Here is a 17,660-nt window from a genome sequence, read left to right as displayed (position 1 = left end):
ACCATTCTGGGAGTGTGGGGAACAATTAGACACACTTTCTGGAGCTGCGGAAACAGCATATGCTTCCTGCAAGGTGATGATGCCAGATCCTGCTTGTTTTGAATACTTTCTTGGTACTGGGGAGATGGCTCAGGGCTGAAAGTGTTTGTTCACTGTGAGGACCCTCATGCACATCCCCAGAACCCACACAAATGTCTTGGAATATAGAGACAGGATCCCATAGCAAGCTGGCTGACAAGACTAGCCATATCAGGGAGATCAGGGTTTACTTGAGAGACCCTACTCAGCCAGGCTGTGGTGGTGCACGCCTTTATTCCCAACAACACTTAGAAGGCAGAGGCAGGTGGATCTCTGAGTTCAAGGCCAGCCTGGTCTACAGAGTGAATTCCAGGATGGCAAGAGCTACACCAAGAAACCCTGTCTTGAAAAGCAAGACAAGCAAAGAAAAAACTGTGATTCGAGATGTCTACCTCCAGCCCCTGCATGTATAGGCATGCGTATGTACATCACACACACACACACACACACACACACACACACACACGTTCCTTCACCTTCCAAGATGAAAAGCCTGAGGTATATATTGGCTAAGAAATTTGTTGAGGACCCAACAGTTGGTGTGTTCTGGATTTGGGGCAGCCTGACTCTCAAGTACTGAGTTCTTAAGACCTACAATGCCACTTTTCTTTGTGTAATGTGACACGGTGCCAGCTGCCTCCATGGAAAACAGCCAAGGACTGAAGGAGTGAAGAAAGCAGACATCCTGCCAACATCTGGGAGAGCCAGGTTGACCTGCCCTAAAACCACCCTGGTCACTGACCCATCTTTATGCAAAATGTTACCTCCTGTTTAAGCTGACCCCTCCCATTGGGCTGAGGATGGAACGAACCCACACCCCATTAGCATGTCAGACGTGCCCTTACATCTGAGCTACACCTGCCCTCAGCTTGGAAAGCTCCCCACATGACACCAGAGGTTTCTAGAAGAAACATGGGCAGGAATATCAGCAGGGAATCTTATCACAAACCACGTGGTTGGGGTTGAGATGTATCTGGCTTTTGTGTTGGGGCCAGTGTTGAAGGCAGGGAAAATCACAAAGGATGTTAGAAGGTAGAACTCTAGCACATAGAACTTATTCACAGTTCTCTTTTATTAGGCACATAGTGAAAATACCTATCAACTCAACAAAACCACATACTGACAGTGGGCCTGGGTACCGAGTCCCCAGGACAGGGTCTGAGACTTTCTCTGGCAGTAGTCCGTCCCTATCTTGTCCTTTCCTCTCCAACCGTGGGGCTCCAGTTAGAGGCCACGACGCTGGAGGTGGATGCTTGCTTCTTTGATGGAGTCTCATCCTTTTGGCTTGAATCTTGGGCCAAGCCTTCAAGCAGGCTTTCCTGCCTAGGGGGCAGATCCTGGTAGCAGGATTCCAGCCTGGCCTGACTTGTGGTCCTGAGGCACAGGGTGAGTGAGGCCTTTGGTCTTTGGCACAAAAGATGCTCCCTTTGTTTAAAGTGCAAGATACAAGGCATCTGGGGCACCAATGATGGGGACTGTCCTGTGAACAGAAGCCTAGTCCCAGCCCAGAGAAGGCCAACCCTGGTATGAAATGTGGCCAGGGCAGATGCTGGCCTGGGAGTATATGACACTGTGGCAACTCAGCCAGCAAGGTATCCTCTACTCCACCCCAGCTCTTTGCTGTTCATAGCACCTATAACAGGGCTTGGCACTAAGGGAGCATCACCCCAAAATGCCTGTAAGAGAGCATGGAATGCATGAGGCACAGTGGCTGTTTCTTCCTCCTGAAAGGCACTTAAGGGTTAGCTTGGCCCAAAGAGACAGGAGAAAGCTTGGAGGCAGGTACTCGATTCACAGCTTGCAACTGAGGGGCCAGTAGGGTGGCCCTAGCCATACAGTCCCATGTCCCCTTCCTCAGTCTCCTCCAATCCTGGTCCATCTGGGACCACCTGGTCAGTCTCCCGGCAGCCTGACTGTAGAGGGGTGACAAGGATGTGGTCCTCCTTCAACCACGGATGCAGAAGGATGCCTGGGGCCACTAGACGCTGTGAAGGTTCCTTGCGAAGGAGACAGCGGATCAGGCATCGGGCTGGGGCTGATAGACCTTCAGGCAGGGCAAAGGTCCCTCTACGGATCTTGCCAAAGAGCAAAGCTGGCTCAGAGTCCTGGAATGGGTAGTGACCAGCCAGCATAGTGAACAGTGCCACACCCAGGCTCCAGACATCAGCTGCTTTGCCAGAGTAGGAGGGCTTGGAACTGAGTATCTCTGGCCCCACGTAGGCAGGGCATGCATGCTTGTCCCACAGAGAGTCATCTGGTCCAGTCATCACACAAGCATCCTCCAGGTTCTCCAGCACCAGCTTTGTCCTGGGTCACAGACAGAAAGATCAGGTCTTTCTTAAGTCCTCTGGAATAGAAGTCACCAAACAATCTCTCCAGTCCCTGTCTTTGTTTTTTAATCAGGGTTTTCTTTGGGGGGTATTTTTTGGAGATAAGATTTCACTACATTGTCCTGGCTAACTTCTAACTTACTAACTTACTAACCTCCTAAGTGCTGGGTTTATAGCAATGGGCTGTCATGCTGAGCCACAATGTCTTAGTAATTTTGTTTGTTTGTTTGTCTTCAATGGGTCTCTGTGTAGCCCTGGCTGTCCTGAAACTCACTCTGCAGACCAAGATGGCCTTGAATTCAGAGACCCTTCTGCCTCTCCCTCTGGAGTGCTGGGATTAAAGGTGTGTACCAGGCTGGCCTCGAACCTACAGAGATTTGCCTGCCCTCCACCCCAAGGGGCTTCCATAGCACTGAGTCAAATTTGACAAAGAAACTAGAGAACTAGATTGTGAATGCTAAGTTCTATCCCTTTCCTCTTTTTAGTTTTTATTTTATTTTTGTAATTTTCAAAATGTGTGATTTGTGTGTACTGTATGTGTGTAGGGGCAAGGGTGTGCCCATTTGGAGGCCAGAGGTCAATTTTAGGTGTCTTCCTTGATCTTTCTCCATTTCTTTTCATTCTTTTTTTGTTTTTTTGAGACAGGGTTTCTTTGTGTAACAGTCCTAGCTGTCCTGGAACTCACTCTACAGACCAAGATGGCCTTGAATTCAGAGACCCTTCTGCCTCTACCTCTGGAGTGCTGGGATTAAAGGTGTGTACCACCACTGCCCAGCTTCTTTCTTTAAAAAAAAAAAAAAAAAAAAAAAAAAAAATATATATATATATATATATATATATATATATTACTTTTTATTCTGAGTGGATGTTTTCCTGTGTGTGTGTATGTCTGGGGACCATGAACATGCAGTGCCCACAATGGCCAAAAGAGGTTGTCAGCTCCCCTGGAATTGTAGCTAGAGATCATGGTTGTTAGCACCGTGTGGGTGCTGGGAACTGATCCTGGGTCCTCTGCAAGAGCAAAAGCATTTTAACCTTTGAATCATCCCTCCAACCCTCCCCTCCCCCAATACACAACGTGTGTGCGAGTGCACGCGCAAGTGTGTGTGTGAGACAGGATCTCACTGGCATGGAATTCACTATGTATGCTAGGCTGACCTCCAGCTCGCTGAGATCCACCCATCTCTGCCTCTACCAGGATTTAAAGGTGTGTGCTAGCACCCTCCAGCAATTCCTTTGTTCCTTACTTAACTTGAGATGGAGTCTCTCATAAACTAGAAGCTCACCAATTAGATAGGCTAGCTGGTCAGAGATCTATGGGGATCTGCCTGTCTCTGTCCCTCTCCCCCATGCTCAGCATTAGGGTTACAGACTCCACACCACAGGCCACTGTCACTCAGTGCTGGGGATTTCTTTTCCTGTCTATTTTTTTGCTGCCTAGAATGGAATCTAGAGATTTGCAAGTATTAAGCTGGTGTTTTACCACTGTGCTACACCTTAGCTCTTCCTGCCTGTTACTCTGCCCTCGTGGATCTTAGCTTCCCTGCCGTGGCCCACTTCTCAAATGTACCTCTGGGGTCACACTTACCTCTCACAATTGCTGAAGACAAAGCGACGCAGTTTGAGGTCACGCAAGACAAGCCCATGTTGGTGGCAGTGTGCCACCATAGCAGCCATCTGCCGGAAAAGCACAATAGCCTCAGGCTCAGGGATACCACGGCGGCTGCGCACCAGACTGTGCAAGTCTCCATGGGTCTTCGAGAAGAAGATGTAGAGGAACTGAGAGCCCAGCAGGATGTCTGCAGGACGGGCCACATGCTGATGGGTAGGCAGCTGTTCATAGGGTGCCAGCACCTCCTGGGCCTCACAGGCCGGGTACACCTGGGGACAGAGCCAGGTATAAGCACAGCTAGGGACCTGGGAAGCCAGGATGGCCTAGCAAAGGGGCACGGATAGCCAACCATTAGACACACTGTGAACTACACACATAGGGGGCCTTGCTTAGCAAGTCACTCATAGTCTGACATCAGCCAACACTCCACAGGCCATGGGTCAGGAGGTCTGGGGCCACAAGGCCAGCAAGTAGCACATTTGGACTAGAGCTGGTGCACCCATCTCTGTGCTCTAAACTGCCACCCTGTGTGTGACCTTAGACCTCAAAGAAGTGAAACTAGGGTGTAAACCAAATAGACAGACACTCCTAGGGGCAGGCCACCACCAAAGCCTCCTTACAGTCACTTGTCCACAGTGCAGCACATGGAAGCCCACAGACCACATCTTCCAAAGGAACCAAGAAGATGCTAGAATCCAGAATACTTTGTTTTTCAGTCTTGAAGATCAAACCCAGGGCCAGTCTTTGATGGACAAGTATTTTGGAAGGGAGTGCTTATTTTATAAAGTTCCAGCCTGCCGTGGCGATACATGTCTTTAATCTTAGCACTCAGGAGGCAGAGCCGGGTGGATCTCCGTGAGTTTGAGGCCAGCCTGATCTACAAAGTTCCAGGCTAGCCAGAGCTACACAGTGAGACTGTGACCAAAACAAAAAACAAAAACAAAAAAATCCCAAAAAAGGTGGACTCCACATGACTCAGAAGAGACCTGAATAATCCAAATACAGTCATGGGGAAAACTTCCCATGGGGCATTTGGGAACTGTGCTCAGAGTTTGTTCGCATTAAGCACACACCTGGAAGGTGGTTCCAGTATAATGGAGAATGAAACTGAAGTTCAGACTAAGGGAGGTTACTTGTGCAAAGCCACACTAGAACCTGTTAGAAGCTGCTAATGCAGAGCTGATAGACCACTTTGTTGTGTTTGACTGTAATATATTTATTCTATGAAAAATGTAAAGCATATGATTTTTAAAAAAAAAAAAGTGTGGGGGGGCTAGAGAGATGAGTCAGTGGTCAAGAGCACTGATTGCTCTTCTAGAGGACCCAGGTTCAAGTCCCAACACCCACACAGTAGCTCACAGCTACCTTTTGTTTTGAAACAGAGTTTCTCTGTGTAACAATCAAAGCTGCCGTCGAACTCACTGAAATCCTCCTGCCTCTGCCTTCTGAGTGTGCCACCACTGCCCAGCTCACAACTGTCTCTTAACCCCAGTTCCAGGAGATCCAGACATACACACAAGCAAAATACCCATACATATAAAATAATAAAAATAATTTTAAAAATAGCTAGGACAGCATGGAGGAAATAAATACACATACTCCTTTTTCTTTCTCCCCCAAAGCCTGGTCCTGCCTAATACCTTTGTATCTATTTTTTTAGGGAGGGGTAAGCTTTTTGAGACATCTTTCTATGTCTCCCTGGCTGTCCTGGAACTCACTATGTAGGCTGGCCTCGAACTCTCAGAGATACACTTGCCTCTGCCTCTCAAGTGTTCTGATTATAGATGTGTTGTCAGGCTTGGCCCCTCCTCCCCATGCCTCCTTCAACTTCTGACATGCACTGTCTTTTGTTATCAGGAAGACCTTCCCAGACTTCCGGATGTTCCCCTGCACTCCTACATGTCTGCCTCCTCCTCTCTTTGCTTCTTGATCCCCACTGGCACCAGCTTTATTCCCATGATGCTCACCACTGCCTGTTCTCTTCTGGTGTGTGCACCTGTGGGAGCCCGAGGAAAACCTCTAGTGTCATTCCTCAGGTGACATGCAATTTTTTTTTCTTGAAATTTATTTTCAATAGTGTGTGTGTCTGTGTGTGTGGGGGGGGGGGAGTCTGTGTATGTGCAGATGCCCGAGGAAGCCAGAAGCCCTGGATTTCCCGGGAGCTGGAGTTGTATAGGGGGTGGTGATTTGCCTCAGGTAGATGCTAGGAACAGAACTTGGTCTCTGCAAGAGTTACAAACACTCTTAACCACTGAACCATGTCTCTAGCCCTTTTATTCATTCTCTCTCCTGTCTACCTGAGATAGTCTCTCAGTGACCTCAGCCAAATAGGTTAGCTGGCTGACCAGTGAGCTCTGGAGGTCTGCCTGTCTTCACCTTCTCAGTGCAGGAGTATAAGTGTGCTCTCTCTCCATCCCTCCCCCTCACGCTCCCTCTAGCTCCCCCTCCCCTCAATTCTGAGGTTCACCAACTGAGCTGTCCCCCAGCCTTGTGCTCATATCTTTACACCTCTCCATGCCTCTCACTAGAATGTCAGTTTGATAGCAGGAGCACTGGGACTAGGTTTGTTTTGGTTTTGAAACAGGTTCTCAGTATGTACCCCAGGCTTGCCTGAAATTTGAGGCAATCCTCCTGTCTCGACCTCTCCAGTGTTGGGATTACAGACATGTGCCACCACACCCTGCTTGGGTCTGTTTTTTTTGGACACAGTAGGTACACTGCATGTACTATGCTCTATGAAGTTTTGTCAGTTGAGGAGCCCAGTGATAATCTGCAAAACCAGAACCCTGCCATCCTCTGGGTCCCAGTCCTTTTGCAGGGTCCTGGGATGCTAGAGGGGAGAGCCCATAGACCATACCTTGCAGGTGTACTCTGTGCCTGTGGGACAATGCAGGGCCCGGTAAGTGCGGCTGCCTTGCTCTTGTTCCAAGAGGACATAAGGTCCCAGCCGGGTTGCAGGGGCCACAGCCGGTGACAACTCTGAGGCAGGAGGTGGACTCAGGGATAGCAGGCAGGGGGGTGGCCCAGGCTCGGGTCCTCTCACTCGTTTTAGGACTGTACATTCGGCGTCAATGTTGTCATTGAACTCCAACGGTTTCTTCTGGCGAGGGACACCAGTAGAAGCAGCCAGAGGGGTGGCTCGCATCTAGAGAGAAGGGAAGAATGACTGGTAGTCCCCATCTTCCCTGCTAGGACCCTCTGGACAGAGATAATCATCACTGTGGGTTTTCCGAAGCTCCCTAGGCATGGCGCTCTCAAATGCAAGGACAGCTGGGGAGGGAAGGAACCCGCTACGAATGAAAGACTTAATAATAATAATGCAATAAGGAAAGCTGGTCATACGGACACACCCATACACTGCCAGCATCGGAGAAGCAAAGGCAGGAGGGTGGCGAGTTCCTGGCCTGCCTGGGCTGCATAATAAGCCTACTGTAACCTCTCAGTTCCAGGGCGCTCCCAGACGCTGGAGTTAGAGAGCGAGAAAGCGAGAGTGACAGAGAACGAAAGAAAGAGTCAGGAGAAAATATACATGAATACTCATAAATATGTCGGGACTCCCAATATCCTTGCCACACTCAGCGAAACACCGCCCCCCCCCATTTGCAATTCCCCACCGGGTACCTTGACCTAGGGTTCCTCACGGCTCTCAGAGCCGCCTGCGCACGTGCACCGCAGCTCACTTCACCCAGCGGATCTCCGCCAGACCTCAGCCTCCGAGTATTCAGCAGTGGTGGCTTCCGCTGCTAAAGTGGTGCGGCACGGGGACACGGGCTCCCATCCTCGCCTGGCTGATGTAAACCTGAGCTAATCTCCGGCTGACGCCCTGCGGCACTGGATTGCACCATCCATGACCCGCCCCTGTAGCCGAGCGCGCTCCGCCTGCGCCTTCGGGGCCACTCGCCCCCCCCACCCCCGCTTAGCCCCCGAAGTAGTCCCCGAAACCACCAACTCTCCTTACCGTAGTTCTTTGCACCTATTTCCCTATCTATGAAATGGGAATGAGATCCTAGTGAAAAAAAAAAAAAAAATCGCGTGCTACCTACCAAGCTCCTAGCTTGACCTGGGCTAAAAGCCCCATGTTCTGAATCCTGGGAACCTCCATTCCAAAACAACCTTATCAAGGGTGCACCCGCTCTACTCAGACTAGTAGTGCAGTTCAGAAAAGCCACTTAGCGCCCTGGCTGGCTGGGGATGTGTGGTTGTGAGAGCACACGCAGAAGGCCTTGCTCTGTAACAAAACCAAAAACAACCAAAGAAAACACAGCGTCAGTTACCGTCTCCATAAAAAAAAAAAAAAAAAAAAAAAAAAAAATGGGACGGAGCTCACTTCATACATATAGTTGCTGTGAGCGGTGGTAAGTTCGTGAATTCAAAACGCTTAGACCAGCTGGGTGTGTTACACACCTAGAACCTCAGTTACTCGAAAGCCTGAGGCAGGAGGATGGTCTGTTTACCGGTGTAGCTCTAGCTTGCCTGGAATTCACTCTGTTGACCAGGCTGAACTCGAAATCATAGAGATGCACCTGCCTCTGTCCCCAGTACTAGAACTAAAGGCCTTCTTCAAGCTAAAAGAAATTTAAGGGTGGAAATGGGGGAGGGCAGGAGGGCTGTAGCTCAGCCACAGCACTTTTGTCTAGCATGCACGCACAAGGCAGTGAGTTCAATTCCCTATAACACCAAACAAAATGTAGAATAGTTAGCCAGGTGTACTCCTTAAATCCCAGCACTTAGGAGGGAGAGGCAGGCCACTCTCTGTGAGTTCCAGGCCAACCTGGTCCACAGAGTGAGTTCCAGGACAGACAGAGCTACACAGAGAAACCCTTGGAAAACAACAACAACAAAACTTGGGGCTGGGGAGATGGCTCACAGGTTAAGAGCACTGGCTGCTCTTCCGGGTTCAATGGCCAGCACCCACATGGCAGCTCACACCTGTCTATAACTGTAGTTCCAGAGGATCCAGCACCCTCACACAGACATACATACAGGCAAAACACCAATGAACACAAAATAATAAAAACAAAACAATAAACAGCAACAAAACGAAACGTAGAGTGGTGTGTGGGACAGGAAGGCACTCAGTAAATGGGATGTTGCCACTGGACACCGGAGGTGGAAGGATGTAACAAGATGCAGCCACAGCTGAAGCTAGACATGGCGGTGACACCTGCCCCCACTCAGCCACCCTGGCAAAGCCCCAAAGGCCCAGTGCTCCTATCAAAGAAGGAAAAAAGAAAAAAAATCCCTCCAGGAAGAGCTAGAGGGAGGCAGGCCAGGACATCTTTGTCTCTCTAGTTCTGGAAGTCAGAGAACCAGCTCTCTTGTGTCTCCCTCCCCCAAATCCACATACAGTAGAGGATTCTGGGATCTAATTTGATTCTGTCCATCCGGAAGCTGGAGAGGGATAAATGAACTTATTTTCAGAGCCCAAGACAGGCCGAAGACCCCAGGGCTGTGAGAGACGAAGGGTGGGATGGCTGTTTTCTGTGCACCCACGTAGCATCAGGCCTGAGCTAGTGCTTGCTGGCTCTGCCGGCCCTTGTTCAAATGCTATGGACTCAAGGTAACTAACTACACTTGCCATTCTGGCTCACAGACCTTATAAATAACAAACAATAATAATAACCACAGTAATTTAAAGTAGATCACAGTGCTGGGTGATGGTGGTACACAGCATTAGTCCCAGCACTTGGGAGGCAAGGCCAGTCTGGTCCACAGAGTGAGTTCCAGGACAGCTAAGGCTACACAGTGAAACCCTCTCTCAACAAACAAACAAACAAACAAAAAACAAAATACAAACAAAAAGCCCAACAAACTTTTCAAGATGTGATATTGCCAGGGTAACCCCAGCAGGAGTGGAGGTGGTAGCTCAAAGTCATCTCCTGCTACGTTGCAAGTTTGAAGCTACATAGACCCTGCCTGTCTCAAAAACTTTAAATTTTTTTTTTTCAAGACAGGGTTTCTCTGTGTAGCTCTGTGGAGCCTGTCCTGGAACTCCCTCTGTAGACCAGGCTGGTCTTGAACTCATAGAGATCTGCCTGCCTCTGCCTCCCGAGTGCTGGGATTAAAAAGAAATTCACTTTATTCATCTATCATATTTAGTATAGCCTGAACATGTTATCTCAACAAATAATCAACAAAATTGCCAGCAGCATTAAACTCTCTCAGAGTCTGTTTTATTGTTTTCGCTTTTGTTTTGCTTTTGTTTTATATTTTGTATGGTTTGGGTTTTGTTGTTGTGTTGTTGAGATAGAGTTATATAGCAGAAGTTGGCCTTGGATTTCTGATCCCCCTGCCTCTGCCTCCAATGCTCTGATGACAAGTGTGTACCACATGTCACCTTACTGTAAGCACTATGTCAGCCTCCATCTTTTTTTTTTTTCATATGTTGAGATAGGATCTTTTACCCCCTTTTTTCACTTTTTAATTTATTCCTTACATTCCAATCGCAGTTCCCCCTCCCTCCTCTTTTCCCGCTCCCCCTCCTCCCTTTTGCTCCTTGGAGAGGGTAAGGCCTCCCTAGGAAGTCTACTAAGTCTGTCCCATCATCTAGTTGAGGCAGGACCAAGGCACCTCTCCACCCCCACACCTGTGTCTAGGCTGAGCAAGGTATCAAGATAGGATCGTACGTAGCCTCTTCAGTCTTCAAATTCACAGTTCTGCCAAGGCTGGCCTGGAACTCTTGACCCTCCTGCCTTATTTTTACACGCTGAAATTACATGTGCATGCCACCATACTTGGCCTGATTCAAAGGTCTCATTGTATAACTAGGCTGGTGTCTAACTCTCTGGAGTGCTGAGATTACTGGCATACAGCACCAACCCCCAGTTCTCCTGTATGGTTTACACCTCTTTTGAATCCAAAGGATCATGGGAACTAAGCTATTAATGGTTCTGCCAGGTATGGTGGCCCATGCCTGTGATACCAGGCTTTAGGAGGCTAAGACAGGAGGATTGTCATAACATAAATTCAGCCTAGCCTATTGAGTGAGTCCTTATCTCAACAAACAAAACAAATTTGTGGGCTGGCAAGATAGCTCAGTGTGCAAAAGGTGCCTGTCACCAAGGCTGACAACATGAGTCGGATCCTCAAAACCCATCTGATGAAAACAGAAGTCATCCAACTTCTTCAGCAAACTGTGGCACACACATACCCACAGAGAAGAAATCTATAAATGTACAACATACATGAAAGCTGATGAGTTTTCTGAAAAATAAGAGGAGGTTGGAATAGGTCACTGTATTCTCTGTCCGGTGCTAGCACAGCATCGCTGTGTGGGAAAACTGATTCACTACAGAGGCGTGGCATCTCCTCCCATGTGAGACTCTTGCTCTCCCGGTGCCTTAGGGAGGAAGTCTTACCTCAGAGTTTCTCTGTGTTTCACATCTCTCTCTGAAGAACTGGAGAGCACAACTCAGGTCTGAGGCTTCAGTCAGAACTGGATTGAGCTGGGATTGCATAATCTTGTTTTGTTCTGCTGCTGTTTAATTTTGTGGTGACCTCTTTCTCCATCAGTTTTTGGGGTTTTGTTTTGTTTTCTGTAGTGCTGGAGGCCAAGCTGAGGCCTTTTTCGTATTAGACAGGGGCTCAATCACTGAGCCCCACCCATGAGCTCTTCACTAACCACAGGAGACTGCATCCAGGCAAGATCTTGCCAGTGAGCTGTATGCCTAGGCCTCTCTTTTCCTACATTAAAAAAAAAAAAATTGAGACACAATCTCACTAAATTGTCTACACTGGCCTCTAACTCAACTGTATAGACAAAGCCAACCGTGAATGTACTATTCTTCTGCCTCAGCCTCTGGAGTAGATAGGATTATAGACATGTTCACCAAGCCTAGCTTAAAATGGACTTATTATTATTAGCTTTTTCGAGGCAAGGTTTCTCTGCATAGCCTTGGCCATCTTGGAACTCAATCTGTAGACCAGGCTGGCCTCAAACTCACAGAGATCTGCCTGCCTCTGCCTCCAGAGTGCTGGGATTAAAGGCGTGTGCCACCATGACTGGCTAATTTTAGCAGATCTTCCTTTCTCCGGGGACTCCTGTGCTCTTCCCACAGGTCTGTCACCACCCACAGCCTGCACGGGCTGTATCCAGGAGAGGACAAGGACCAGACCACCAGTGACCCAATGGCCACATGGAGTGATTAAGGGGGCATGGGACACACCATAGCACGCCTCTGCTGGTCCCTTCCTCCACCTCCTCTCCGTGTTCCTGGGAGGAAACTGGTGTCAGAGAGCAGAAGGAACTGCCTAGGGAAACACAAGAAACAGATGAGACTGAACCCAGGACAGTGTGTCCCAGAGCCACAAGCATCTTCCATTTCAGGAGCCTAGTGAGGCGGGGAAAGATGCCCGGGAAGCTCCCATCCCTCAGCAAGCATGAAGGAAGGGCTTTGCCTTCCTTCCCTGCAGGAGAAGAAGCTAGAAGGCTGCAGGGAGGAGCTGATCCTGACTGATTTTGTCTGGCTTTGGGTGACCTGGAATTACTACCAATCCCTCCCTAGACTCAGCTACACTATTTCTTATATCCTGGGTCTGTGATGTGTGTGGTGTACGTGGTGTGTGTGTGTGTGTGTGTGTGTGTGTGTGATGTGTGTGGTGTGTGTGTGGTGTGTGTGTGTGGTGTGTGTGGTGTGTGTGTGTGTTATGTGGTGTGTGTGTGTGCTGTGTGTGTGGTGTGTGGTGTGTGTGTGTGGTTGTGTATAGTGTGTATGTATGTGTGGTATATGTGTGGTGTGTGTGTGGTGTGTGTGTGTGTGTGTGGTGTGTGGTGAGAGTGAATGTGTGTGTGGTGTGTGTGTGTGGTGTGTGTGTGGTGTGTGTGGTATGTGTGTGTGGTTGTGTGTAGTGTGTGTGTGTATGTGTGGTATATGTGTGGTGTGTGTGTGGTGTACGTGGTGTGTGTGTGTGTGTGTGTGGTGTACGTGGTGTGTGTGTGTGTGTGTGTGTGTGTGTGATGTGTGTGGTGTGTGTGTGTGTGATGTGTGTGGTGTGTGTGTGTGGTTGTGTATAGTGTGTGTGTATGTGTGGTATATGTGTGGTGTGTGTGTGGTGAGTGTGTGTGGTGTGTGTGTGTGTGTGTGGTGAGTGTGTGTGGTGTGTGTGTGTGTGTGTGTGTGGTGTGTGGTGAGTGAGAGTGAATGTGTGTGTGTGGTGTGTGTGTGTGGTGTGTGTGTGGTGTGTGTGTGTGGTTGTGTGTAGTGTGTGTGTGTATGTGTGGTATATGTGTGGTGTGTGTGTGGTGTATGTGTGTGTGTGTGGTGTGTGTGTGTGGTGTGTGTATGTGTGTGGTGTGTGTGTGTGTGGTGTGTGGTGAGTGAGAGTGAATGTGTGTGTATGTGTGTGTGTTTCTGGGGGGGTATTTGAGGAAGGGGCACATTGGGATCTCCAAATTTCCTCAGCCACATCCACCATTTGCCCCTCCTAGGCCTAAACTAACACACTGCTGAGTCATCTGACTCCTGTTCAGCCTTTCTTCCTATCTGGAGGCCATGGGAGGCCAGAAAAGCAAAGGGATTCTGTGTTGGGTCCTGGCCACTGCCCAGCCCTTCCCTTTCTGAGAAAAGCTGGGGGAAGGGGAATGAGTGTTCCGCCAGTTGCATCAGAAAGCCTTGCACAAGACACTCTCCTGGATAGACACAGCCCTGCCTCCAGCCTCTACCTGACCCTGCTGCCCTTGGACCCCAGTGAGAACTACAAGCTCCCTTGGTAGACCTCAAGACAAGGTGGCCTTCAGAGAGTGACCAAGGGAAATCTAGTCCTTCAGAAGGGATGGATGCCTGGGTTTGGGGCTGGTGCTAAGATGACATAGACTTCCTGGTGATTGCAAGATACTCCTCAGGAAAGCCAGAGCCCACTCCATGCTTTTTCTGGAGAAAGCGAATTAGGCCAGTGTCTTAGGAATTGATTGAGCCCTAATCCTTGACTCTGGTCATAGACTGAACCCCAAACAAACCCAACTCTAGTGCTAGTCACCCTCCTTACAGACAAGAGGGCATAGGAACAGGCATCAAGAGCTTGGCACTTGCTCCCTGCCCTGCTGTGTTCTGGTCTCTCCCCACAGTGCAGGCCAGCTCATGCATTGAACATACTGCCTGTTCCCGACTAAACAAAGCCCAAGTGGCAGGGAATCGGGCAGAGGCCCTGGGATGGCTGCGTAGGTGCTGAGTCAATTCAGGAGGCCCTGTCTGGAGCTCTGAGCTAGGGGTGAGTGTGGCAAGTCCTGGTCTAGAAGTGTCACCGTGCAGTCATCTGGAAGGGTTTCTCCTGGGTTTGTGGTTATTGCTGTTGTTTTGTTTGTTTGTTTGTTTGTTTGTCTGTTTTGAGTCAGGAGCTCACTCTGTAGACCAGGCTGTCCTTGAACTAACAGGGATTCTCCTGCCTCTGACTCCTGAGTTCTCAGATCAGAGATGCACCAGCTACTTAACCTGAACTTTAAAAAGTAGAGCATCCCTCCCTTGCAGAGCTGTTGTTCACCTCCACGTCCCTGCCCATTTATAGTAATTTCCTATTACTCATCCACAGTGTCCTCTCCTCGAGCCCCAGAGTCTCCTGTTCTTTTCCACAATGACACTATTTTTCTTTAATATAAAATTTATTCTGTGTACATTGGTGTTTTTCCTGCATGCATGTCTGTGTGAAAGTGTCAGATCCTCTGGAACTGGAGTTTATTTCCATTCATTCATTTATTTTTTACATTCCCAGCCCAGTTTGCCCTCCCTCCTCTCCTCCTGCTACCCGCTACTTTCCCCTGCTCCCACCTGCTCCTCAGAGAGGGTAAGACCTCCACTAGGAAGTCTAAGTTTGTCCCATCATCTTGTTGAGACAGGACCACGCCCCCTCCCAATCCCTAGGCTGAGCATCTCTCCATATAGAATGGGCTCCACTAAGTCAGTTTGTGGGTTAGTGTTATATCTTGGACCCACTACCAGTGGCCTCATATATTGTCCCAGCTGCACCATTGTCACCTATATTAAGGGAGTCTAGTTTGGGCTTATGCAGGTTCCCCATTTGTCAGACCTGACACTAGCTGGGGTCAGCTGATTCTGTGAGTTTCCACATCATGGCCTTGACTCCTTTGTTGATATTATCACTCCTCCCTCACTTCGACTGTACTCCAGGGGCTTGGCTCAATGGTTAGCCATGGATTTCTGCATCTGCTTCCATCTGTTTCTGTTGGACTCTGGCAACACAGGGACACTCCATTTAGATGGGGTTACTTCTCCAAAAGCTCTTTAATAGGCTCTGTGAGATGACTCAGAGGGTGAAAGTCATGTCACCCAACAATGCAAGCCTGATCACACACACACAAACACACACACACACACACACAAACACACACACACACACACACACAAACACAAACACACACACGAACTGTGCTATGATAATCACGTGGGTGGCTTACTGGGGCTGTGTGTGTGTGTGTGTGTGTGTGTGTGTGGTTTTTTTTTTTTTTTTTTTTTTTTTTTGCTGCTGACCAACATTTTACTACCTCAGGGGAAAAAAATTAAAATTCCAAATTCTGAGTACAGTTTCCACTAAATTTATATCCTTTTCAATATGTGTCCTTTTCTTGTCCACTGTACAAGTCAAATCATCATCAGTTAGGGGTCATATGTTTTGTTTGTTTGTTTGAGACAGGGTTTCTCTATGTAAAGCTCACTATGTAGACCTGCCTGACCTGGTCCTGAAGAGAGTTTTCTGCCTTTGGCTCCCAAGTGCTAGATGTGAAGGTCTGCTGTGTTTAAAGGTGGAGCCAAGAGGGTGGCAGCTTTATTTTCATTTATTTATTTATTTATTTATTGTGCTCAGAGGCTGATACAGAGTCTTGTGCATGGGAAGTGTGTGCTCTGTGCTCTGAGCAGTGGGATTACAGGTTCTGCGGATGTTTTAAACCTGGGGTGAGAGAGAAAAGGACAGTTTCCTGGCCTGAACAAAGCCCTGGGAGAACTAGGTCTGGGGTCGGTGACCCGAGAGATGCGCTCTCCTGCTTCCTGGTCGGAGACAGATAGCATCCAGAGGCATCCTTGGGACGGGAACCTGCTGGAGGTCATCTGCCTCTGTTTTAAGTGATTTCTCCCTAAATAAACATCTATCAGCCTGTTTTCCAGATCCTTATTTATTCCACAATAGCAAGTCAAGAGCTTTGCCATTTGATGATGAAGCAAGCTGTTTGGGGAAGCCAGTGCTGTCTGGTTAGATGAATGAATGGCCTGGAGCTCAGGATGTCTTTGCTGAAGGTCCAGGGATGAAAGTCACACATATGAGACCTGGTGAGATTTGGCCTATGGGACTAGGCTCACAACCATATTATAATGTAACATGCATTCAGTCCAACTTTAAACTGAAGTCTTTAATAATTTTGCTACTTTCAAAATCCAAAGTTTTCACCTGTGAGCTCCTAAAACAAAACAAAACAAAACACCCAAACCATTAGATATTCTCACAATACAATGCCACAAAGTAAGCTTTCTTACCCTGAAATGCTGATCAAGGAGCAGCAAGGAATAATCAGACCAAAACACAGCAGGGAATCCACCAAATCCTGCAACTCTATGACTGGCAGCTGGGGTTTGTATGATGTTCTGAAATCTTCAACAGACCTTCCACAAACCAGTTTCAAAGGCACAAGAACCACACAGTCAGATTTATCACAACAACAATCTCACTTCTGGTACCAATTACCATCTTGCTGTCCATACCCTATCCCAGTGCCTGGCATAGGAGTTCATGCCATTGGTTTGCAGAGGAAGAGAAGATGGCTCTCTGAGGTTGTGTTGTGGGATATTTGATCACACTCTGATACTCCGCCACACTCTGATACTCCGCGACTGTCAATAAAGTTAACCTTGAATCAGGAGGTAGAGTCAGGGACTAGCCGACTGCAATTAACCATAGAGAAGCCAGGAATAAGGATAGGGAAGACAGACAGGAAGGAAAAGGGAGAGACTTGGAATTGGCGCTCACTCTTTGATCTGGGAAGTGTGGGAAGAGGGTCAGCTGGTACTGTTCCTCCACTGCTTTTTTAACCTATGGGGTTTTTACCCTGATATTGGACTCCCAAGTTTTTATTAATAATAGGACAACTTAGATAACTTCAAGGTTGTCCTCTGGTCTCCACAGTCATGTGTAAGTATATTCAAGCACACCTGCATTCACACACTTATGAACTCACACACACTCATGTACTCCCACACTATGCACACACACATGAACTCACTCATATAAATACACATGTACTTAGTATTGGGAGAGGCTAGAAGACAAATGCCCACCCCCTGGAAGCTCAGTGGAGCTGGGAGATCCAGAAGGAGGGGCTGTCCTGGCATATGAGAGAGGGAGTTGTCTGGAGGCGTCACTGTAGATCAGTGGTTGATCAGAGTCTAGGACCCATATCTGGATTGGCCACATCTGGACTCGGCCACATCTGGGCTCGAATCTCTGTTTTTCTTTTCCAGGATGTTCTGCCTATGGGAACACAGCTTAGCTGGGGTAAGAAACATGTGGGGCTATGGCACTTTCAAGAGTATAGGTTTCAGGGCTGGAGAGATGGCTCAGAAGTTAAGAGCACTGGCTGCTCTTCCAGAGTTCAATTCCCAGCAACCACATGGTGGCTCACAACCATCTATGATGAGATC

General features: G+C 48.4%; 1 protein-coding gene across 2 annotated transcripts; it reads right to left on the bottom strand.

The window, feature by feature from the left end:
- Positions 1 to 1,134: 1,134 nt before the first annotated feature.
- Positions 1,135 to 11,519, bottom strand: Trib3 (tribbles pseudokinase 3). Of its 2 annotated transcripts, none has more exons than XM_051193305.1 (4): positions 11,379 to 11,519; positions 6,878 to 7,165; positions 3,997 to 4,289; positions 1,135 to 2,385 (listed from the first exon to the last, which is right to left on the bottom strand). In XM_051193305.1, the coding sequence occupies exons 1-4, from the start codon at positions 11,475 to 11,477 to the stop codon at positions 1,905 to 1,907; spliced, it is 1,161 nt and encodes a 386-aa protein (XP_051049262.1). In that variant the 5' UTR covers positions 11,478 to 11,519; the 3' UTR covers positions 1,135 to 1,904. The 2 variants fall into 2 exon arrangements, with proteins under 2 accessions (XP_051049262.1, XP_051049271.1); XM_051193314.1 differs by lacking the exon at positions 11,379 to 11,519 and adding an exon at positions 7,642 to 7,901.
- Positions 11,520 to 17,660: the final 6,141 nt, after the last annotated feature.

Source organism: Phodopus roborovskii, unplaced genomic scaffold, assembly GCF_943737965.1.
Source record: "Phodopus roborovskii unplaced genomic scaffold, PHOROB, whole genome shotgun sequence".
NCBI lineage: Eukaryota > Metazoa > Chordata > Mammalia > Rodentia > Cricetidae > Phodopus > Phodopus roborovskii.
Note: the sequence above shows the minus strand (reverse complement) of the source record. Positions and strands in the feature narration are given on the sequence as shown.